This window comes from Megalopta genalis, chromosome 8, assembly GCF_051020955.1.
Source record: "Megalopta genalis isolate 19385.01 chromosome 8, iyMegGena1_principal, whole genome shotgun sequence".
Lineage (NCBI taxonomy): Eukaryota > Metazoa > Arthropoda > Insecta > Hymenoptera > Halictidae > Megalopta > Megalopta genalis.
Genome location: NC_135020.1, coordinates 7,111,423 through 7,135,473, shown reverse-complemented (window position 1 = coordinate 7,135,473; position 24,051 = coordinate 7,111,423). Strand labels below are relative to the sequence as shown.

General features: G+C 32.0%; 3 protein-coding genes across 7 annotated transcripts; all 3 read left to right on the top strand.

Annotated features, from left to right (window-relative positions):
* The first annotated feature begins 759 nt into the window (after window positions 1-759).
* On the top strand, window positions 760-15,445 carry LOC117225157 (guanine nucleotide exchange factor DBS). 5 transcript variants are annotated; one of them, XM_033478490.2, is made up of 17 exons: window positions 760-1,220; window positions 7,508-7,603; window positions 7,693-7,807; window positions 7,884-7,974; window positions 8,041-8,271; window positions 8,341-8,600; window positions 8,681-8,915; window positions 9,459-9,494; window positions 9,970-10,164; window positions 10,259-10,435; window positions 10,514-10,699; window positions 10,763-11,098; window positions 11,168-11,485; window positions 11,553-11,750; window positions 11,821-12,029; window positions 12,119-12,317; window positions 12,541-12,700. In XM_033478490.2, the coding sequence occupies exons 1-17, from the start codon at window positions 1,049-1,051 to the stop codon at window positions 12,556-12,558; spliced, it is 3,072 nt and encodes a 1,023-aa protein (XP_033334381.1). In that variant the 5' UTR covers window positions 760-1,048; the 3' UTR covers window positions 12,559-12,700. The 5 variants fall into 5 exon arrangements, with proteins under 5 accessions (XP_033334381.1, XP_033334376.1, XP_033334378.1 ...); XM_033478485.2 differs by having other exon boundaries at window positions 762-1,220; window positions 12,504-15,445; XM_033478488.2 differs by lacking the exon at window positions 760-1,220 and adding an exon at window positions 1,254-2,567 and having other exon boundaries at window positions 12,504-15,445.
* LOC117225158 (uncharacterized) lies at window positions 2,561-5,873 on the top strand. The gene is made up of 3 exons (XM_033478491.2): window positions 2,561-4,073; window positions 4,398-4,659; window positions 4,741-5,873. The coding sequence occupies exons 2-3, from the start codon at window positions 4,507-4,509 to the stop codon at window positions 5,770-5,772; spliced, it is 1,185 nt and encodes a 394-aa protein (XP_033334382.1). The 5' UTR covers window positions 2,561-4,073; window positions 4,398-4,506; the 3' UTR covers window positions 5,773-5,873.
* Window positions 15,446-21,378: 5,933 nt separating the features above from the next.
* On the top strand, window positions 21,379-23,879 carry Ak2 (Adenylate kinase 2). Its single transcript, XM_033478427.2, has 4 exons — window positions 21,379-21,838; window positions 21,955-22,191; window positions 22,408-22,575; window positions 22,670-23,879. The coding sequence occupies exons 1-4, from the start codon at window positions 21,722-21,724 to the stop codon at window positions 22,907-22,909; spliced, it is 762 nt and encodes a 253-aa protein (XP_033334318.2). The 5' UTR covers window positions 21,379-21,721; the 3' UTR covers window positions 22,910-23,879.
* The last annotated feature ends 172 nt before the right edge of the window (window positions 23,880-24,051 follow it).

The window sequence follows — 24,051 nt, the reverse complement described above, 5'->3', positions numbered from 1 at the left end:
AAATTAAAAATTTACTATAATCATTATTACATCATTATTTACAATATTCATTACTAAATAGAAAAATTTAACAGCATCGGAAGATCATTTTAATTCAAATGGTTAGATATTAAATATGCAATATTAGTAATTATAGTAAATTTCCCTTACTGTTCACTTGTATAAAATATATATACAATTAAATTGAAGTGAAGTAGAAAGATGCAATTAATTATAATAGCTTTATTTTAAAAAATAGAAATTTTTTATTCGCTTATACAAATTTCCAAAATATTGAGATAAGTTAAAAAATAAATAAAAGTTATAGAACATGCAATTAATGTACAATAATGTCAAGTATTTGCATTTAGTTTTTACAAGAAAAAACATTTCTACCGATAAATAATTTCTCATGGCATAAACAATTTGTATACATATACAGGAAGCACAAATTATTTTTCATAACATGAATTGGTATGGTCTTATTGTAATATCTTATAATATAGTATTATCGTGGAGTGTATCTCATTACAAGACTGAACTTACAAAACCGGTGCTTTAGCAGACAATCAAAACTACCTCTGATTGTTGGTCCATTCCGTGTGCCATTAGTATCATACAGCATGTCATATAAAAACGTATTCAGTCGATTTCTTATCTTACCGCATCGCTTGAACCGAATGCGATGAAGTATGTATCGTACAGGCGCAGTGGAACGCTGACCGAATAATCCATGCGCGCGAATTTTACAGCCGTTCGCGACACCTGCTGCGAAAACGTTGCGGCAAACGATGCGTCGTTTCAGTTCCGGGCGTTCCTCGACGGACAAACAAAACATGCATCGTGTAGCTGGAGGAGATACGGTAGCGGTCAAAATTAGGCGACACGTTCGCTTGCGTGCTATCGTACGTTCGATTCTGAGCTAAACCGTTCGATCCCGTAAAATGTAGCCAGCCGTTTAGCCGAAGTCAGTGCACCAGCGCTCGTAAAAACTTCTAACTTATGAGATCAACTCTGTCGTGTCCGTCTCCAGCACGTTGACATACACCGAGGAGTGGCGCGCGGAAAAATGGCCAGCTCACCGACCAGCATCGAGAATCAAATAGACAGTTTTCTCGAACAGTTTAAACGCAGTGCCTCCCGTGCTATGGAGGAGTCCCACAGGTCCAGCTACCATGCTTGCAGTAGTAGTATCAGTCATAGTCGAAGTGGTAACCTGGATCTTGAGATCTTGGATGCTGGTAAGTTTCCGCTAGAACTTTCTTACAGTGTAGCCTCTCATTACATTTGAAATTTAATCGTCTTGCTCTATGATTACTGTCGATTTGCTTGATGTGCGGATATGCTACCGTTTTTCTGTCGTTGTCCATTGATTTTTCGGGCGTTTCTTGCACATTTAGATGCACCCGTTCTCGCATAATATAAACCAATCCAATATGCACGTATCTAGCGTATACATTTGCATAACATCTTAACTTATAAATTCAATTTGAACATTATAAGTATTACATGTTTCTCCTACTTAAGATCATGGTACATTCAGAATTTTCAATACACGTGTATTCGTTGTCGTACTTATACACAATATATTGACATTGGTTTTCGATTAGTATTTATTACGATATAAAAGTTATGTACGTATTTTGTACTTCTCCGCACATTGCAATGTCTCCTTGAGTACCGATTACGTTGCATCATCATTTTTTTTAAATTACATCTTGCTAATTTCTATCGTTAAAAAATGAACGAAACATTTATACCATTGACTTGGAACATCGACACGACGAAATAAAGTACAAGGGAAGGTATGTTCCCTCTTCCTGGACGGAAGATTATGCAAATGACAAAATCATTATCGAGTAAAATTAAATTCGCTTCGATTTAATCGTACAGCTTGACAGTGACACGCTGCGAGTCACGTGCAGTTACCCCTCTTTGGGAATCGGGTCTTTCGTGATTGGTTGTTCCATCTTGTCTTTACCTCCACCGTGGGAGCGGCCAGGAGCGGCATTATTATGGCGACGTAGCTCGGATGTGCTACGATAGAGGTCGTCGCCCGTTGCCGTAGTCCCTCATGCCGTCGAGTTGTAAAACTGCAGGGTTGCAAGATGCATTTAGTAGTCTCGCGAAAGAAATACCGACCGTATCGCTGTTATTGACGCTTGCACGAATTGCATGATCGATGATAACGTCGCAGTTTGATTTTTAATTCACGGTTTTTGAACATTGCGCGGAGTGTTAGGCGATTCAAGAATTTACGAATTATTGGGGTGTATAGGGTTTATTCCGGGAATACTCAACCACAATGACCGAACGTGAAATAGGCGCCGCCGGCATCACCATGAGTTTCTATTGAATTGACGTACGCGATAAATTGACTCGTTCATTACATTAATATGGAATGACTTTTCATTTAACGATAGAGCAAATTTCTGCCCGACAACCTTACTGATAATACCGCGTAAGATTTTCTATTGTATTAACAATTGACTGTGTGGTAACAACCAAAAACGATATGATTCTTCGACGAAAGTCCACACACGGCTGCAATTGCCCTTGCCATCAACACTGTTCCACCAGATGTGCAGGTTTGAATTACATGCGTATAATATCTTTCCTTACTGTGTATATATTGTATATATATATGTATCACGTAATAAATTAATGCGACATAGACGAGCGTTGACCAACGCTGAAATTAGAAACGCGTACGACAAAAACAGTTTTTACTGTTCCGTTTTCGTGAGTTCGTTACAACTATAAAGAGATTATCGATTTATAGATACGCCTCGTTTGTTTACATACTCATTGCTGGACCCAGGTATACATCCGTAACATGTATATGTTACGGATAATCGATACCTTGATTAATTTTAAACTTTTTATATAAACTGTCATTCTATAAAAAAACAGAACTATTTTTATCATTTATTTTATAATAAGTTTCATATGCATTTTTATATTGATTACATTGATCGTTTTTTCAATTCTACATTCAGTCAATAATTTAACTTGCACGAATATTATGTATTGACAATAAAGTATTACGTTTTAAATATTTAACGTAGTTGTCGTAACATGCTACTCGCATATCTGTCCACTTATAACGAAAATTTACGCAATCCATTCAGAAGCATCAATTATGATTTATTATGACCAGCAACATTATACAACGAGGCATGGTTTTCCGACATACAGGGTGTTCCTAAAGTAACTAAACTTTACTAGCGCATTCTATTAACCGTATTGATGAAAAGCTACATTAGGGAGAACCGTTGTCTGCAATGTCTGCTGGTCTGCATCTCTAAATTAAGGGGGTTGTCCTTATCTCACTAGTGTACACAGTGGTGCTCAGTATAACTAACCCACCTTTAGACGAAATTGCTATACAGCTGCAATTAATTACAAATTGGCAGAGATGCAGACCTAAAATAATAGTGACGGAATAAAGGAAAATGTGATCAAAAAGTGGTTATAATGTTACTTTATACTATATTAATGATATTAACGGGTGGAGTCTCCTTTGTTCTCTTTGAACTGCATCTACATATACATAATAAGAGCAACAGTACAATTCAAGTATGAATATTAGTTATACTATAATTATTATCGTTTCTTAGTATTCAAGTAAGACAGTATAAGTTCATATACTTAGGCGATACCTATACAGGTATCGCCGAATATTTAATAATCAGCTAAAAATCGGAGATATTCAATGTTTTAATAACTTTTACAAATGATTAATTAATTATTACTTGTATTAATTAATTGATAAACCAGTTTCATTGTCGAATGGTTAATAGAACGGACAAAGTAAAGTGTAGGCACACATTTTAGAAATATTCCGTATTGAGGCGAGTACATCGTGAAGACCGTGCTATATGTACGAGACTGGAGCTGTTATCCCCTCCACGCGGTATTAAGAAATACGTTCGCCATATCATTGAGCGTGGTGCTTCATAATATTTAACCGGTGTACTGAGAATCACGAACAATCTGTATGGCGAAAACCCAAAATCGCAAATGCAGTGTCTTTTGAAACGTATTTTGTAATTGAATATACGAAAATAAAGAAAAGGTTAAGTCGTAAGAAGGTAAGTAAACTTTGTCTTGCCACGTACCATAAAGATCAAACTTGTAAAGCACTTTGTGTGAAAAAGTGATTCTCAACTTTGTTGATATCAACAGACTTTTTTCTTTTCTCATTCTGTTGGGTCAAATCTAGAAACAAATATATTGAATCATGCGGACGATGAAATTTATTTTTAACCATGTTCTATAATGCTTATAATAGATTCTATTCAAATAAAATTTCACACTTAGGGCAGATATATGTTTTTAAGTGACATTGTAATCAGCTGATCGTTTGTTTATAATGCCTTAAATCGAAATACGAGACATTGTTTATTTTATTTCAGTTGCACTTAAATGTTTTTGTTAACATGCTCTACCATTATTGATGTATTAATGTTTAAAAGAATATAAAGAGTGTGAAAAAGCACATTGTTGAATAATAATTAGTGGAACATGGATATTAACTTGTGTGAAAAAAATGAGATAGCGGTGCAAGCAGGTGTTGCATCACAAGAAACTTCATGTGATAAAAATGATAAAACGCAGGTATCTCATTGTCAATACATAGTCAATGATCAGTTAATATATACACAAACAAAGCAAGAGGTAAGTAATAACTTTGAATTTTATAAAAGATGATACATTGCATTAAAATTTGAGTTATATAACAAATGTTAATAATTATAGATTACAGATGTGGATACCACAAGTACTTCTACAAAACCAAAGAAGACGGTGACCAAAATTAAAGCGAAGAAATCTAAGCTGGAAGGAGAGCCAGGCTATGATTCTACGAGGTTAGAAGACAGTCCTATACAGGTGTTGGAAAGATTTAAAAGAGGATGTGAATGTCAAGATGACCAGTGCTTCACAGGATTAAATCCCGAAACAGTGTATAAACATAGACTAAATATTGCAGAGTTAACTAAGGCCGAACATGATATGTATTTAATGGGTGTCACCATGGCATGTTTAACAAATCCATACGAAACAGCAAGACACACTGAACGACGCAGATTACGTGCACAATATGTATATCAAGGTCGTAGAGTTTGTCTAGATGCTTTTTTGTATTTGGAAAACTGTACACATTATCAAATAAAAAGAATCAGGAAACATTTGATGACTCATGGTGTCACACCACGAGTTCATGGTAATCATGGAAAGATTCCACATAATACATTTTCCTTAGACATCTATAAAATAGCTACAGAGTTTTTAAAAAATTTTATTGACTTACAAGAAGCAAAACAAAAAACTAAAGTTGCAAAAAATGCGCCATTACATTTACCATCTGATATTACGCGTAAAGTAGTATATGATATGTATATTCAGCATTGTAGGAAAGTATCACCTAATATAAAAATAATGGGATATTCTACCTTTAGTAGATTTATGAAAGTTCAATTTCCACAAGTAAAATTTGCTAAGTTAGAATTTGTAGTTAGAAATCAAAGTATTCAAAGCCAAGGATGTAATAAAATAGATTTGGAAACAGAACTAATTAATGAGATACCATCTAGATCAACAGACTTAATAACAGATGATGGTGCCTTATTACCCTTATTAATTGCCAGTGAAGCAGGACAAAGCAATACTTATTTTTTGACACCTGTCAGCAAATTACAGGATGGCATGAGTTATCAGATAACTACAAGTGGGCTTCTAGCCAATAAACCAGGATTGCCTATCACTTTAACTAAAGTGAATGCTATTTAAGGAAAAGAGATCTTACTATTAAATATTTAAATATATTTAAAAAATAATATATGTAAAAGTCATATTTATATATACATATAAAATAAATATTTTATTTTATATTTCATAGTGTAGAAATTTATGCACATAAAAGACGTATTTATAATTTTATATTGTTTTTTAAATAATGAAACAAGTATATTTGCTCACCATTTACTCAAATATTCAATAACAATATTAATATTATTGGCTTTTATTAAAGCATTATTATTGTTTTTATGAAAGAAAACTATGTACTTGTTCACTATATATGTACTATTTGTTTTACGCTAAAACTACTAAACACTAAAAGTGATTGGTTTGTATCATATTATAAAAATAATAAGACTGGGTTAATTGAAATTTTATAGTTATTCTTATTATATTATGTACCTGAATAAATTAAATTAATACTTTCCTGTTAAAGCATTTTTGTATTTTCAATAATTGTGGAATAAAAAGTTTTAAATCAATTACTTTGACTGATCTAGTAGTTTCAATATTATTATTAATCTATATTGTAATGATTTTTGCTTACTCTATTCCATGTAAAAAATACTGATCGAGATTATAAAATAGAAAAATACATAGAAACTATATAGCTGTTTTATAAATCTTTGTTATAGAATATTTTATTCTATTATATAGAGTTACATGTATAAAGTAATTGTTTACAAACGTTAAGCATATGATGTGTGATTGTGTTGTGTTAATATTTTGTATATTATAAATATATAATAAAAAAATATATAATAAATATTCTGTATTTTTACAGTTTATGAATGTGTCTCTTTCATTATGATAAACATACAACTGTTTTGTGTGTGTAATAAGTTTATAGATCAATCTATATTAAATTTCCTTCTATAAGCCAGAGATATGAAGAATTTTTAATACAGTGTTTCTCAAATCACTTATAGAATGTAATAGCAGTAAATATAACAGTATTATAGCTATTTATTACTATTAGCATAAAATATTATAAAGTAAGTCATTAAGAAGTAATTTTGCACACTACATATGCAGTTACATGTATATACACTGTAAAATGGAAAAAACTATAAACATCAGGAATGTTTTTCAGTATCATATATTTTGAAAATACTACTTATTAGATGATGTACTTTTTTATGCTGTTACGAAATATTGATAATTAACCTGCCATTCTATTTTGAAAATAATCTATTTTGTTGTGAAAAGTAAATCTTATTTATATAATGTTGATTTTGTGTTTGAGAGCCTCTTGTTTTACAGTTACAACTGAAATATTGTAGGTACAGCAGAAAACTGTTTGAGTTAGTTGGAGTCAGCAAGGTCACTTGAGTGCACTCTGAGGTCTTACATTTATATACAGTAAATATTGCATAAGTAAATGTCAATATAAATTGTAATACATATCCTAAGGCAGTTTTCTGTCTTGTATGATTTTCTTAAACTGTAATAGTTTTATATTATAAGAATTACGTTAATTGAAAGTTTTTTACAAAATGTACTAAGTGTAATTTGCAAAAAGAAAAATTAATCACATAATTAAACAATTTATAGTACATATTTCTAACATGAACACTGTAAATATTATAAATATAAATGTTACAAGGTGTGTTATTCCAAGTGTTTAAACGTTTTATAAATTTACATTATATTATCATATATATTCTATATCGTGTTGTATTATTAAATCTATATAATATGATTTAATGAGATTTACATTTTCCAGAAGATGTAGAGAGTATGACTGGTGAAATTGAAAATGGAGATTTGGCAATTCGAGATGTTGCAGACCTTCTTCAATCACAGTATGCTATTATAGCAGGTAATTAATATTAGATATAGCTAATATTATAAAAATGCACTTTAAATTAATGGTTTTTGTTTTGAAATACTTATTTCATATGTACATAGGAGGAAAAACTCGAGAAGGTTGTCCAATAATTACTTTTCCTGATAATGGTAATTTTCATAATTTATCAGATTTGGATTATCAACGTCTCATGCTATACCTTACTTCTGTGCCAACGTGAGCTTACTTCTCTGTAATTATTATTACATATTATGAAATTTAACAAAATAAGAGTATTGTTTATTAATTTTAGTTTACAAGAAGCTGATCTTGGATTCCATTTAATTATTGATAGAAGAAATGATAAGTGGAATTCTGTGAAAACTGTTTTATTAAAAATCTCTGTGAGTATAAATATTGGGAAATATAATTATGGTGTGATATATATTAACAAGATTTTATATTTTTAGGGGTTTTTTCCTGGATTAGTTCACATAGCATATGTTCTACGCCCAGCTGGATTTCTGCAAAAAGCCATTTCTGAAGTTACTAATAAATTTTTTCGTGAAGACTTTAAGTTTAGAGTCATATTTTTAGCAAATATTGCTGAATTACATGAATTTATCGAAGCAGATCAGTTGACAGAGCAGCTTGGTGGTACTTTACCATACTGTCATCATACTTGGATACAAAACAGAATTGTAAGCTTTTAAGAAATAGAAAAAATATTTTTAAACTATGGAAAATTAAATGCTTACTTTCACTTTCAGAGTTTAGAGAAATTTTCATCAATGACCCAAGACGTGTCTCTCGCATTAGATTCTTTCACGCGGCGCCTAGCCGAAATTGAATTTCCTAACAATACTATTGCAACCACGGCTCTATTATCTCAACAACAAGTTGAGTACAATGAATTAAAAGAAGAAATTCTTAGTGCTGCAAGACATGGTGAAGCATTGTTAGACAGTGTTCGACAATTGACTGGCAAAGGAACAGCTGACCGACTAGGAAATGTTGCAGCTATAGAAAGGTATGGTACAATTTTATATTAATTTAGTCAGTGTATTTTATATTCGTAAAGTTAAAAGGATATATATTTTCTGATTTCAGATTACTTGTTCAGTTGGAAGAAACAGAACGTACATTTGACTTGTTTTGGTCACATCATAGTTCTCGTTTGAGACACTGCCTAGCTTTGAGACAATTTGAAGCAGACTTTAGAGAATTACAAGCAACTTTGGACCAACACTTAAAAACTATAGAAGATATGACGGAAGTAGGAGAAACCCAAGCAAGAGTTGAACAACTGCTACTGGACACATCAGCATTTCAGAGAATATGTAGAGTATGTACCTTTATTTCATTCATTCCTGCATTAACATATATTGCTAAATAAAACATCTGTTCTAAATTATAATATGAAGTAACAGAAATACAAAAGAATAATATTTCTGTTTACTTAGACTTTTTCATGAAAAACAGAGGACAACATTTATATGCTATATGTTTAGTATATTTAAAAAATATTATTGTCGCGTTATAGTTACACTGTAACATGTATCACTTACGAATACGTGCATAATGAAAACATACAGTTAAAGAAACAAGAGTGATACAGTATTAATCACTTATTTAGTTCAAGAATGTTTACAATGCACTTAAAGCAACAAGGTGTAATATTCAAACCAGATCTATTTTTACATATTACATTTTAATAAATGAGAGCTATAAATTGTTTTAATAAAATTTCAATAGAGTATATGTAGCCAATGGATGATGACATACCAAAAATTTCTGGTTTGGATGCATTTATATGCCGTTACATATACATATAATGCACATCATGCACAAATGTTACTTTGCACCGCTTTCCTCATTTTGTCGATAGTCCTATTTGTTGCATACCATGTGGATTTGGGTCTTGGTAAGCAATCCACTTAATAAAATACATATATTTCGTAATAGACTTACAATTATAAACACAGCGATAATAACTTTAGTATTTCGACCTTTAAATTCTGTGTTTACTATATCTTGAGATATTAAAATTTAAAAAAGTATTACTTTTAGCGGTTTCTTTATGGGTTTGTGAATTAAATCTCTATAATATTGCTCCATTATATCTAAAGATAGATATACTTCAAATACTGTAAATATTCATACAAGAAAAGAAATAGGGATTTAATTCATGCCTTGTACTGGCATGGTGGATCTTTGAGAATGAATATCATTGTTATTTCTCACTTTGCACTGCACGTAAGATAGTATCCCTTTTTTTTGGAATACTTTTTTAGAAAAATGATTAACTGATAAAAGAAAGTTCAATGACTGTTTGTAGTTTTCTTGTTAATGTTGCTTTGACAGTTGTTGAACATGAATAAAATTCTGTACATTTATAGGGAGATATAGAGCGAGCAGAAGAAGTCATATCGGCTGGTCAACAACTATTGTCTGGGAGGCATCAGTGTCCTACAGATGTCGTAGAGCCTAAATGTGTGGAATTACAGAGAATCTGTACCATTCTAAGTCAAAGATTAGAAAGGCGATTACACATGTTGACTAAATGCAGAGAACTAATGGAACGAATAGACAAGGTATCCACATATTGGTGTTAATAGAAAATTATACAAAAGAATGCCTTTTATGTTAATTATGAATTATAAATTCATTGCGACATGAAATAAATAGGCAAACACATGGTGTACACGTGGAATAGAATTACTTGCGTCACAAAATAACACAACACCGCCCGACCAAGCACTTCAGGAGTTAGAAGAATTAATCGAATCTGCAGAAGAATTTCATCATCCACGATGTATCTTTCAAGATTCTATAATGCCTGAAACTAAAGCTCTAATTACTCAAGTATGTCTCTGTTCTAGGTAGAAAGTTTTACTAAAATGTCAGTACAAAACGTTTTATATTCTGAAACTATTTTATTAGGTTTTGCAAAGAATAGAAGACGTATCTGTAATGTGTGATAAAAGGATAATGACATTAAAACAGCAATTGATTAAACCAGCAAGGCCAGTTCAAACAGTAACACCAGAGCCAATTAAGCCAATGCAATCACTGCCACAAACTGTAAAGCCTGGGCGAATTCTTAAGAAAGCTAATACTATGCCAAAGGTAAATAATTCTTTTCCTCTTTTTTATTTTTATGGCATAATAAATAATTTAAATTTGCTGTAGATGGAAATGAGTCCTATAGAGGGAGAGTCATCATCGCCAGAGAATGAGTCTAAAGATATAGAAGCTTCACGCTTAAAACGTGGTCATGTTTTGGCTGAACTTGTTGAAACTGAACGAATCTATGTTGCTGAATTAGGTTCTATAATTAAAGGGTACAAAATGGAGTTAACAAATGAAGCAATGGTTCACTTAATACCGTCAGCATTAGTAGGCAAAGGAGATATTTTATTTGGTAACTTAGAAGACATTTACATTTTTCATGGAGAGACGTTTCTAAGAGATTTAGAAAACTGTATTTCAAATACAGAACTTGTTGCACTATGTTTTGTACAAAGAGTGAGTATAATTAGTATAAATTTGTAATAATTGTAAAATATATACTTATGAAAGTATTTTCATTCCCAGCGTGAAGTATTCTTCAGACTGTACAGTTACTATTGTCAGAATATTCAAAGATCAGAAAGGTTGCGAGAACAGATACAAAATGAACCACAGTTTCTTGTAACATGTCAGCAAAGACTTGGCCATAAGCTACCTCTTGCTGCGTACTTACTTAAACCTGTACAACGTATAACAAAATATCAGTTATTATTGAAAGATCTCTTAAAATACAGTGATGAACCATCATGCTGCACTGAACTACAAGAAGCCTTAGATTGCATGCTTGTTGTATTAAAGTGTGTTAATGATAGCATGCATCAAACTGCGATTACTGGGTTTGGAGTAAGTATAATACTCGATGTTTAAGTATTATTACTGAACAGTGAAATACAATTCATATTATTTCTAGGGTGATTTAAACGCACAAGGCGAGCTCTTATTACAAGGCTCTTTTAGTGTATGGAGTAGTAGTAAACGAGAAAGACTTCGCAGATTAAAGCCATCTCAGCGTCATATTTTCTTGTATGAAAAGGCCCTTATATTTTGTAAGCACAGTAAACCACAAGCTCATAATAAAGCTACATACCACTTTAAAAGATATTTGAAGGTAAGTTTCTTGAAGATGTGTTTATTACAACGCATTTATTACATTACATAATTAAATATATTTTTATTAGATGTCACAAATTGGACTCACAGAATCAGTTAAAGGCGATGGAAGACGATTTGAAATTTGGCTTCAGGGTAGAGCTGAAGTTCATACAATACAAGCATCCACTATTGAAGTGAAACAGTCTTGGGTGCGTCAGATTAAAGGTGTTCTAATGTCTCAATTAGCTGAACTTAAGGGAAAACAAACTTCTGCTCTTGGAAAAACTAATCACAAGTATGTGATACACGTATTTCTGTACATCGAACTTTAAATGTATCTATTGTAACATGACAACTAATTATACTTGCACAAATTATTTCTAGACCACTACGACAGACGATTTCATGGGAAGCTCAGGGCAGTGTGTCTGGATCTTTACGTACACTTTCAGTGGATGGCAGCAGTGTCATATCACACATTACAGACGTCTCACAGTCAACAGAAGATGATGTTGCTTGGAGTTCAGAAAATAGTAACACAGACGATGAAGACGCTTTCAGTGAAAATGCTGGACCAGCACCCGTAAGTTTCTTTTCTCTTATCATTTAATTCACACAAAGAAGCATTCATGGAGATACTTATAAGTTATGAGGAATATAATCATTTTTTATAATAAGGTGCAGACATATCTCCATTTACGCTTTCCAATGTAGTTTAGCTAATTAGTTAGATAAAGTTAACACCACATCCGAAACTGTATCCAATTAGGGTGGAAGATACATAGCATTAGCTGATTATTGTGCAGTTGGGCAATCGGAAGTGACTATGCGCGAGGGAGACAATCTAGAGCTCCTTAAGGTCGGTTGTGCTGGTTGGTGGTTTGTAAAATTGATAGGCACCGGGATAGAAGGATGGGCACCTGCGGCCTACCTGGAACCAATAAATCGAAAAACCTCACGCAGCTCTCAGTCGGTGAACAGTCAAGAAACTATATGAAACAGGCGTCTAACACACTAGATTTTCCTAGTGTGTTAGGTTTCTACATGTCTCGTTAATGGATATCGATTGTTATGATATTAAATATTGCATATGGAGGCTTTTGTAATATAAGGGAGATGAAGGAGACTTTGAAAATTTTGCATAAAACACAACCAATAACTTATATACATTATATTAAATTTCTTATACCTGTACATTACGTAATATAGCAATATGCGCTTGATTAATATAATTAATCAATAAGCGATTATAATAACACACAACTGTTTCAGTTGAAATTTCGTGGAAACGAATTCGATAAAGTGTCTAGTAATCCCTTTTAAGCAAGAAGTCAGGGAATAGAGAAGTTGTATGAACTTTTAATCACATAAAGTGCACTCCAAATGATTTGTTGGTGTAAGAACTTTATGCGAAAAAATAGAATATGTATTTATGAAACAAATATACTATTTATTAGATTTATTCTTGCAAAGAGAATGACATTTATAGAATTGTACAAAACGAGTTTCGATAGCAAATTAATATCATGTACACGCATATTTGCATTTACGTGATTTACGATTGCTGCAGGTAATCAGATTTTAGTATGTCAAGTTACATACTGTAATACTAACATGAAAATCTACAAAGAAATGCAATCATTTATACAATTCTGTTATTATATTTGTAAAAATTTTCATGGGCGTATGACTATGAAATTTATCTCTATTTAAAAACCTTTGTACCATTTGGCTGTATGTAAAGATTCTAAAGTTCAAAATTTGGGATCATTTTGTTTAGCGTAATACATTACTAATGCTTATAATATTTTCTATACAATAAAATTTTGTGTACAGTTGCAAATCAAAATTAAATTTATTTTTTTATAATCATGTAATTGAGATACATAAGTTCCTTTATGGACATATATTTGCTTATTTGAATTTATAATATTTGCAATTTGTCGGAAACTGGCGAACGAATTTTTTAAATTGGGATACACAGATCAAATATTTATTTGGTACTTCTGTAAATGAAATACAAAGGAGTTAGTAGAAATACTTTGTTGTTATATTAATGCTAGAATACAAAATATATTGTTAATAAGTTTTTGTGACCAAACTGCTTGATATTAGTAATTATTTTAGAAGATAATAAATAAACTATTTAGAAACATTTAAGAAAAAATAAAGCAAACGAGTAATAAATAACATATAGCAAAGTAATAAATAACATATATACAAGTTTTTTTAGAAAATAAAAGATTAACACCAAGTATTGTGCAATATCTAATATTAATTGTAAGAAACTATAGAAGAAAGCATTTTAGCAAGAGAAATTCCGATTTTAGCAGAGCTAATAATCTATTAATACTTTAAGTATTTAATAATAATGAAACGTGTATGATACTGTAATTTGTACTACAAATTTATATGAATGCAGAAAGAATTAGAAAATTGTTAAGAAATAACATTTTCTTGTAGATACATAGAACGCAATAATTGTGTTTATTTTACAATTCAACATCACATAAATATATTATTACATATATTCGTATTACTTATACGAGTGTTATTTAAATGTAGCTTATATATTATTTATACATAAAAAAATTCTATTGTGATCATAAGATACATATATTGAGTACAAATAATTTATTTTAATATTAGTAACATTATTAAAATAAATTCATGTTATAATGATTATACTTGAGTATCATAATAAACTCATCTCCATAATTTACATGTACATATAATTTATAGATTTATTTTTAATGTTTGATTAAAAGGTGATGTGAATATGTGACCAAAGAAAACTGCATTTTTCTTTGGTATGATAAAAAGCTAGATATATTAAGTATTGATTCTAGATTATATAAGTATCAGTTACTATATGTTGATTATATTAATTTTGCAAGTAATTCATCATGTTTATCCATTTCCACGCCGTCCTAATATTAACTAGTTATAGGATTTAACCAGATAACGTGCATTATTATTTTGTTTGATTTATGCAACATATAATTTGTTTGAAAGTCATTGGAGGAATCTGTGGGTATTCATAGCACCAATAGTGCACAATGGTAGAAATTGAATGTTGACATATATTTATGAAAATAATTTTAAACGATATTTAGTATAATACAGTATAATTATTAATTCCATCCCACATATTTAAGTTTAAAATTTAAATAATTCTGTTTTATTGGTTTCTTTCATTGAAAGATGTTTTTTTTAACATAACTGAATAAAGGGCGTTCAAGTTTTTAGAATCTTTTGTAGACACAAATTAAATTAACACATAGACAATAAATATATGCCCATTGTGGAAGGATTCCATTTTGAACTTGTAATGAACATAATAATTTTTGACATGGATGAAATGTTAACATACTTCCTTTTAGAATATTGATAAGAAACAAACTTTCACAGAACAATCGTTCGTTCTGCATAATATTAATACAACTACTATGTAAGAAAATTAGAAATCCTAGATTTACTCTAGATATTAAAATATGTATTACTTTATAACAGTGAATAGTAGTTAGATCATTGATTGCAATGTTTTAATGAAGGGTTCCTTTCGTTGTTCCTTTATAGTAAAATTTAAAAAGATTTATTTTTACATGTATACAAAAAATATGAATGCTAAAGCTTTTCTGTATCTTAAAACTTTTTTTATAAAGAAATATATAAAACATTTTTAATGAATAAAGAACATAAATGGCAGGATATTGTTGAATATTTAGTGATTTCTTTTGATTTTAATTTTATTCAACATATTTGTGAAAAATAATATTGTGATTAGTGTTATGGTAATTGCGTTTAAAACAATAATTACACAAGTCATTAGCATTTACTTATTAATTAAGATATTTAGATATGTTATAAGTATTCATTATATGGTTAATATTTTCTTCGATATATTTCCTATATATTTGTAAAAATAATGTAATAAGATAAAAATACATATGAATAATAGAAATAACACATTAGTGCAAGGTGATTATTCATTCTAATTTCGATTGTTTCAAAAAAGTATTTGATTGCACAATTAAATGTCTTTTATGAAAACGGATATAATATAGATTAATATAAATATAAATAGATTATTTTAATTTATTCACGAAATAATTTTCTTTGCATTATACGTTCATATACCGAGAACAGTGTATCATTTTATATTTGTCAGAAATGCAAGAATTTCCATATATATTATTCGATACAATATTTAAATATTATAAACAAGTAGTCGCTTCTAAATAAAATTTTTGATCAAAAAATCCTTTTTAATCAAAACCATTAATTAATCTATAAAATCCTTACAAATGTATAAAAATTAGGTTACGAAACTGTATATCTCCAATACAAGTTTTCAACATATATTAATTAAAATATTGCCGCGTTTTCCAATATTATAAATGAGGTTTCGGAATTAACTGCACATGATAGAGATAGAGCATATTCGAAGATTGCTTTGAAATATGCTGCAGGAAAGATCTCACAAATGCGATTGGATGATGGCACTGTACAGCACATTTCAGAGCAGTACCCGAAAATGTTCTGTCTCTGTCATATACAGTTACTTCCGAGCCCCTGTAGATTCCTCTAATATTTCATTATCTGTAGACTACAATTGACTGTGTGCCTCACCATAGTAGGCCAAGGCGGGGGCAATCGGCTTAGAATTATGAAGCAGGTAGAGAAACTGCTCTTCTCCTCTGATTGGTTGACGCTTCACAGCTAAACAGACAAAGAGATGAAGTGGTGAATAAGCAAGAGAGCATGACACCAGATCCAACAAGCGAAACAAGTCTCACCGACGACCAATGTAGTTTGTCTCACTTTACCATGCTTGCGATCTCACACTATTCGCGCATTCATTTGCCTAGCGCTCCAACTGAAACACTTGGAACGATATTCAACTTATATTTTTCGCTCCAACTCTCGGATTCTCGACCGCACAATCGAGTATACTTGCTAACGTATTGAAACAACAATAATTTTTACAATTATTAAAAATTTTCGCCGGTCATCCCAGCGAAATCGTTTGCCTACGGCTCCAACATTAATATCGGATTAGCTAATATCAATATGATATCGATCAAAATATTACGCCATTGAATTCCTGTCAATTGAAATTGAAATTGAAATTGAAATTGAAACTGAAATTGACAGAGATTGAGATGGTATCAGGAATACTGGTAACAGCGATGGTAAACAGTGAGGTACTCAAAATACAATACAAAAAGACATTACAATAGTACACAATAATTTCCCTAATAGCAAGCAGAAGTCGTAAACCGTGATTGTTAGTCGTTATCTTATAATTCGGTATCGTAAATCGTAATCATGGATCGTATTTGTAGCCGTGTTCGTAATCTTAATCGTAATTGTAGGCAATAAACGTAATCTTGTGGATGGTCGTCGCGATCTGCTTCGCGTCCAGCCAGCATGTCATTTTATCGATGCGCCAGCCGAACGTTACCAGTCTCCTTTCGAATTTGGCCGCTTCGCATGGCCAGTATCTGGCACCCACCAGTCATCCCAGCACGCCGCGAGGTTTACATATAACACGGTGCTTACGTACGCGCACACACTTACATCACGGGATTCGGTGTACGCGACTGGTGTGACTTCGCAGAACTTTTCGAAATCATTTGCCTACGGTTCCAACACTAATATTGGATTAGCTAATATCAATATGATATTGATATATACATATATATATATATTAAAGCAACAGGTGTTATAGAAATATTAAATCAATCTTTGTTTAATATTATTTTACGTATTATTCGCCTTCTGTTATTATACTGTAATTTTTTAAACATTTTTATATTTTCATGGCGTTAGCATTAAACAATATTTATTTGATCTACTTTGTTTATTTTATTCAACGCGAAAGGTATCTAATATGTAAAAAATTGTATAATAATATGGCAGACTTACACAGTAATTCAATCTAACACTTTCGTCCTAATAGTAGATAACGCTGCGAACAAAAAGCTGAGATTAATACGCTACCGGTCGGTAAGCGTTGAACACAAGAAGCCGATTAATAGGCAATCGGTCGGTAAGGCGTTAAGTTTCCCTAGTGCGTGCATGCGAGCATCTTAATTAATAATTGTCTGCCTTGTTAGTTAAGTAGTATGTATTGAGATCGCTCAGGATCTTCCGAATCACGGGAGCGCCCGCGGAGGGTACGGGAAATAGGATCCCCTTTCATGAAGTATGACGTTCGCGCACTTCGAATAATACCAATAAATATCGAATAGCGTGCTAATTTAAGGAAGTTAAGTGTCAATCCTTAAATCAATGATTTCGTATCGCTATGTCGGTAAAGAGAATCAAGATTTTGCTTCAAGCGACGGCACTGATGCTGGTTTTGTGGCAGATGTAGGTAATAAATGTTTTCTATTTTATCAACAATATTTATCTATCTATAATCTAAAAACAGTTCTGAAAAGTTCTAAAAACTGTTCTAAAGATAGTGATAAGAAGTTCTGAAAACAGTTCTAAAAGTTTTTGAAGACAGTTCTAAAAAGCTCTAAAGTTTTGAAGTTCTAAAATATTCGAACTGAATCGATATTTAAAAATTGTCGATAAAATAGAAAACATTAATTACCTTCATCTGCCTCAAAACCAGCATTAGTGGCGTCGCTTGAAGCAAAATCTTGATGCTCATTGCCATGTGCAGCGCCAATCACTTTAGCGGAAAGATGCTTACGAGGCTAGCCACCTTAGCGGGGAGATAACGGTAGTGGTCACAGTTCCAGTGGTCACAGTACTGGAACGATAATATGGGATTAGGGGTTGATACTTAACTTTCTTAAATCAGCACCCTATTCGATATCTGTTGGTATCATGGAAAGTAAGCGAATGTCAGACTTTATGAGTATTATGCAGATATTTGGTAAGATAAGTTTTAGAAAGTACGATAAAAATTGATGACGACCAAAACGTGGATGATTTTTGTTGTCCAAAGTCTGACATTCGCGCACTGCATTGTACCATCCACTGTCGAATGATACAAATAAATGTCGTAAAAGACTTAATCGATATTTAAAAATTGTCGATAAAATAGAAAACATTAATTACCTTCATCTGCCTCAAAACCACCATCAGTGCCGTCTATTGAAACAAAATCTTGATCCTCTTTACAAGGTTCGTACAGTGCCAATCAAGTAAGCGGAATGATGCTTATGGGGCTAGGTACCCTAGTAAAGAGACAACGGTAGAGGTCACACTTACCGACATAGCGAGACGAAGTCATGGGTTTAGGGATTGACACTTATAACTTCCCTAAATCATACTCCGTACCCTCCGCGGGCGCTCCCGTGATTCGGAAGCGATTCATGAGCGATCTTAATACTACTTAACTTACAAGGCAGACAATTATTAATTAAGACGCTCGCATGCACGCACTAGGGAAACTTAACGCCTTACCGACCGATTGCCTATTAATCGGCTTCTTGTGTTCAACGCTTACCGACCGGTAGCGTATTAATCTCAGCTTTTTGTTCGCAGCGCTTATCGGCCGATAACCTTTAAATCGGTTGCCTTCGATTGTCACGATAAAGTCTTATCGTGAATGAATTACTGTAAGTCTCCCATATTATTATAAAATTTTTTACATATTAAATAAATACCTTTCGCGTTAAATAAAATAAATAAAATAGATCAAATAAATATTGTTTAATGCTATCGTCATGAAAATATAAAAATGTTAAAAAAATTACCGTATGATAACAGAAGGCGAATAATACATAAAATAATATTAAACAAAGTTTGATTTAACATTTCTATATAGCTGCTGCTTTAATATACGTACATATATGTCGATATCATATTGATATTAGCTAAACCGATATTAGTGTTGGAACCGCAGGTAAACGATTTCGGAAAGACCTCCGAGAAGTCCCAACACCATCGCGTTCGTCCACTTTCGTGAGTAACCATGCGCGACGTAAGTGTGCGTGCGTACGTGAACACCGCGTTGTATTTATTTAAACATCGCGGCGTTGCTAGGACAACTATCGGGTGTCAGACGCTGGTCGTGCGAAGCGGTCAAATTCGAAAGGAGACTGGTAACGTTCGGCTAGCGCATCGATAAAATAAATTGCTCGCTGGACGCGAAGCAGATCGCGACGACCATCCACAATATTACCTTTACGCCTAGAATTATAAATACGATTACGACTACGAACGCGGCTACAAATATGATCCACGATTACAATTTACGATACCAAATTATAAGATAACGAACACGGCTTACGATTACGGTTGTATTTTATTTTGTGTGCCTCACTGTTTACCGTTGCTATTACCGGTATTCCTGATACCGGTATCAATTCTGATTCCGATTCCTACTCCGATTCCGATTTCAGACTTAGATTTAGATTTTAGACTTAGACTTAGATTTAGATTTAGATTTAGATTTAGATTTAGATTTAGATTTAGATTTAGATTTCAGACTTAGATTTAGATTTAGATTTCAAACTTAGATTTAGATTTGGATTTGGATTTAGATTTAGATCGAAATGGAAATTGAAATTGAAGTCGGAATAGAAATTTAAATTGAAATTGAAATTGAAATTGAAATTGAAATTGAAGTTGGAATAGAAATTGAAATTGAAACCGAAATTAAAATTGTAACTGTAATTGAAATTATAATTGGAACTAGGATTGCAATTGAATTTAAAGTTGAAGGTGAATTCTAAATTCCAATTGAAATTGAAATTACGAATACCGGTAACTACTACGATAAACAATCAGGCACACAAAATACATTTCCAAAAAATAGTACAACAATAATTTCCGTAATGGCACGCTCGAATCGTAAACCGTAATCGTAAGCCATGTTCGTTATTTTATAATTCGTTATCGTAAATCGTAATCGTGGATTGTATTTGTGGCCGAGTTCGAAATCGTAATCGTAATTGTAGGCGTAATCGTAATATTGTGGATGGTCGTCAGTATCTGCTTTGCGCCCAGCGAGCGTGCCATTTTATCGATGCCATAGCCGAAAGTTACAAGTCTCCTTTCGAATTTGGCCGCTTCGCTCGACTAACTCACGGAAGATCGGCGAACACCGATCGGTGTTGTGACTTCGGAGATCTCTCCGAAATCGTTAACCTTCCACTTCAATACTAATAACGGTTCAGCTAATGCCAGCATGATACCGACACCTCAAAATATACCGACAATGAATTCCTGGCAATTGAAATTGAAATTGAAACTGAAATTGAAATAGGAGTTGAATTTGAAATTCAAGATGAAATTAAAATTGTAACCGTGATTCAAATTGAAATTTAAATTGACGTTGATGATCAAATTAAAAATGATTGCTGCCCGTCACAGTTTACAAGTACACTGGGATGGCTAAGTTAATAAAATAATTGCAGAAATGGTCACCGTTTCAAAACGTTCGTAAATACGCTGGACTGTGTGGTCAAGAATCCTACTAGGCGAAAAGTGGTTTAGCTGTGAAGCATCGACCAATCAGATTTCTTTACCTGCTTCATAATTCTTGGCCGGTTGCCCCCGCTTGGCCTACTACAGTGAGGTACTACTGTACTATAGCGAAGTAGAATTGCTTACTATGGTGAGGCATGATTGTAATGTTGATTTATCAAGAAGTGGCAACACTGGCTCTAAGCTGTGCCCAAGATCTCTACGTAGGGAGTGGAAAACACAAAGGTTAAGTCAAATGCTGTGATATGAGTTTCGCATCTGGTTAAATACTACATACTCTGTAGCACTGCGTTGCGCGATTACATTATTACCAATTATTACATACATAGCATATGAGCATAGCACAGCATAGCGCATAGCATAGGCATAAGAGTTGAAGAGAATTAATGGTGCTCGATAATCACATTGCTCGTAACGGTGATATGTACTCTTGATAGTGAACTTTGATATAAGCACTCTCTAAGTTTCTAATTCGCGCTCTCTCTTTCTATATTTCATATTTTCATTAAAAGAAAATCCGACAGATATAAAATGGCACCGCGAACAGAAACAGTAGTAAAAGAAGCTTCAGAACTGCCGCAAGAAGTACCTCATAGAGGAATTAAGGCGGTTTTATTGGGGCCACCTGGTAGTGGAAAGGGGACGCAAGTAAACTTTTTTTCCTTTTAAATATATATTATATATAATTATTCTTCACATACTTAGAAATTGTTTCTACCTAAATTCTTCTGCATACTTTTTAAAGGTATTTGATCATTTTTCAGGCTCCGCTATTCAAGCAACGATATTGTGTATGTCACCTTTCCACAGGTGATATGCTTAGAGCAGAGACACAATCTGGGTCAGCTCTTGGTAGGGAAATCCAAAAGGTAATAGATGAAGGTAAATTGGTTAGTGATGACCTTGTAGTTAACTTGATCGATCATAATTTGGACAAACCAGAATGCAAACAGGGTTTCCTATTGGATGGCTTTCCCAGAAGCATTCCTCAAGCAGAAAAAGTAAGTTTATGAAAAAACTTTGTTATTATAGCATTTTGCAGAAACTGATTTCTGCTGTATGTATAATGAACAGCTTAATCAATCTTATAGCAATATTTAAATGAACTTAGTTAGAATTGTTATTATATAATTATTTAACTTAAGTAGACCACTTGACCTTGACATGACATTGAGAAAGAAAACATTAAAGTAGTATTTAAATAAATTTTTAAATAGCTTGATGATATGCTAAAGAAGAGAAAAACTAAGCTGGATGCTGTAATAGAGTTCGGAATTGCTGATAACTTATTGATAAAGAGAATCACAGGTCGTCTGATACATACTGCAAGCGGTAGATCATATCATGAAGAATTTGCTCCTCCCAAAGTTCCTATGAAAGATGACGTGAGTAATGAAACTTTTTTAAATCCGATTAATTTAATAAGTAACAATGGTTGTTGAGTAGAGTTAAATAAGTAACAGTATTTATTCTTAATAGATCACTGGGGAGCCATTAATTAGAAGATCTGATGACAATGTAGATGCATTGAAGAAACGGTTAGCGGTATATCATACACAAACCCAACCATTAATTGATTATTATGCTTTGCAAGGAATTCATTACTATGTTAATGCATCTCAGTCTAGTAAAAATGTTTTTAAAGATATCGATCGCATCTTTTTACGAAAAATTAAACAAGATGAAGAAAAGAAAAGCTTTTTTAGTCGATTCTTTTGAGATGTCTAATAAAATTGTTCCAGATCATTCTTCTCTTGTAAACGAAAGGGCACCCTTGTAGTTAATGGGGTTATGCTCAATTTTAGTATTACAATAATTTTTGAAAGAGTGTAGCATTTTAGATGTATAATTTTCAACTCAAAAGCGATTTACGTGTTTAGAAATACATAACGGATACAATATGTATTTTTTGATTGAATAGTGTACAGTATAGCTTACAAGGTATGTAAAAAATAGAGGAAAAAATGATTACTACTGCATTAACTTAGTTGCCAATGAAATTGTAGGATTTTAAAGGAGAGTATTGTAAGTTAACAAATTGAATGCACACATATTATTAATATATTGAGCACAGTGATAACTTAACATATAAATTAGTCGTTTGACTATGTCAGATAAACAATGATTTGTATATAATGGACATTGACATTTATTTCATTAATTAATGTTATAAAAGACATTTTTTATTTATTTCCACTTTGTTACTTTGACTTATATATACTTTTCTAAGATGTATCTATTTTTCTTTATAGAATATATGTCACAATTCTTGCATTTTTTAAAGACAGAATTATAATTATCGACATATCTTTATATATACTGTTAAACGATATTAAACAGTTTTATACGCACATGTATAAACTTTTATGATATTTTTTATTAATCGATTATATTGTAGCAAGGCAAGTTAATGTGGAACGTCACTCGTTTTAAAATGTTGCACTATCAATGCACTGAATATATTATTAAGCCTACATATTGTCAGAAACAAGTAATTTTAGAAACAGCTATAAATTAAACATAATTTAGATCAAAATCTCTATTTTCCATAAATAAAAATCAGTAAAATCTATTCTGATACAATATTTCTGCCTATACATGCTGTATCATGATTAAAGTGTAAATATTTTACAGAGAGGATTGAATGTAAATCTGGGTAAAATAAATTTCTAATACATTACAAAAAATATCTTTTTTTACATTTTATATAATATTATATTAGCTAAAATAACCTCACCATAATACGAAAAAGTAATAAATTAAAATGTGTAACAGTAATTCTTGAATTTTTGATTTCACAAATTAATACCTTTAAAAACGGAGTACATATCGACTTATCAAAGACTTAACCAAAAAAATAT

Excerpts from the sequence above, each read along its gene's own strand:
- Ak2 (XM_033478427.2), top strand. The coding sequence starts at position 21,722 with ATGGCACCGCGAACAGAAACAGTAGTAAAAGAAGCTTCAGAACTGCCG. Across the intron at positions 21,839-21,954 it reads GTAGTGGAAAGGGGACGCAA|GCTCCGCTATTCAAGCAACG; the intron begins GTAAACTTTTTT and ends ATCATTTTTCAG. Across the intron at positions 22,192-22,407 it reads GCATTCCTCAAGCAGAAAAA|CTTGATGATATGCTAAAGAA; the intron begins GTAAGTTTATGA and ends ATTTTTAAATAG.
- LOC117225158 (XM_033478491.2), top strand. The coding sequence starts at position 4,507 with ATGGATATTAACTTGTGTGAAAAAAATGAGATAGCGGTGCAAGCAGGT. Across the intron at positions 4,660-4,740 it reads ATACACAAACAAAGCAAGAG|ATTACAGATGTGGATACCAC; the intron begins GTAAGTAATAAC and ends TAATAATTATAG.
- LOC117225157 (XM_033478485.2), top strand. The coding sequence starts at position 1,049 with ATGGCCAGCTCACCGACCAGCATCGAGAATCAAATAGACAGTTTTCTC. Across the intron at positions 1,221-7,507 it reads TCTTGAGATCTTGGATGCTG|AAGATGTAGAGAGTATGACT; the intron begins GTAAGTTTCCGC and ends TACATTTTCCAG. Across the intron at positions 11,486-11,552 it reads CTGCGATTACTGGGTTTGGA|GGTGATTTAAACGCACAAGG; the intron begins GTAAGTATAATA and ends TATTATTTCTAG.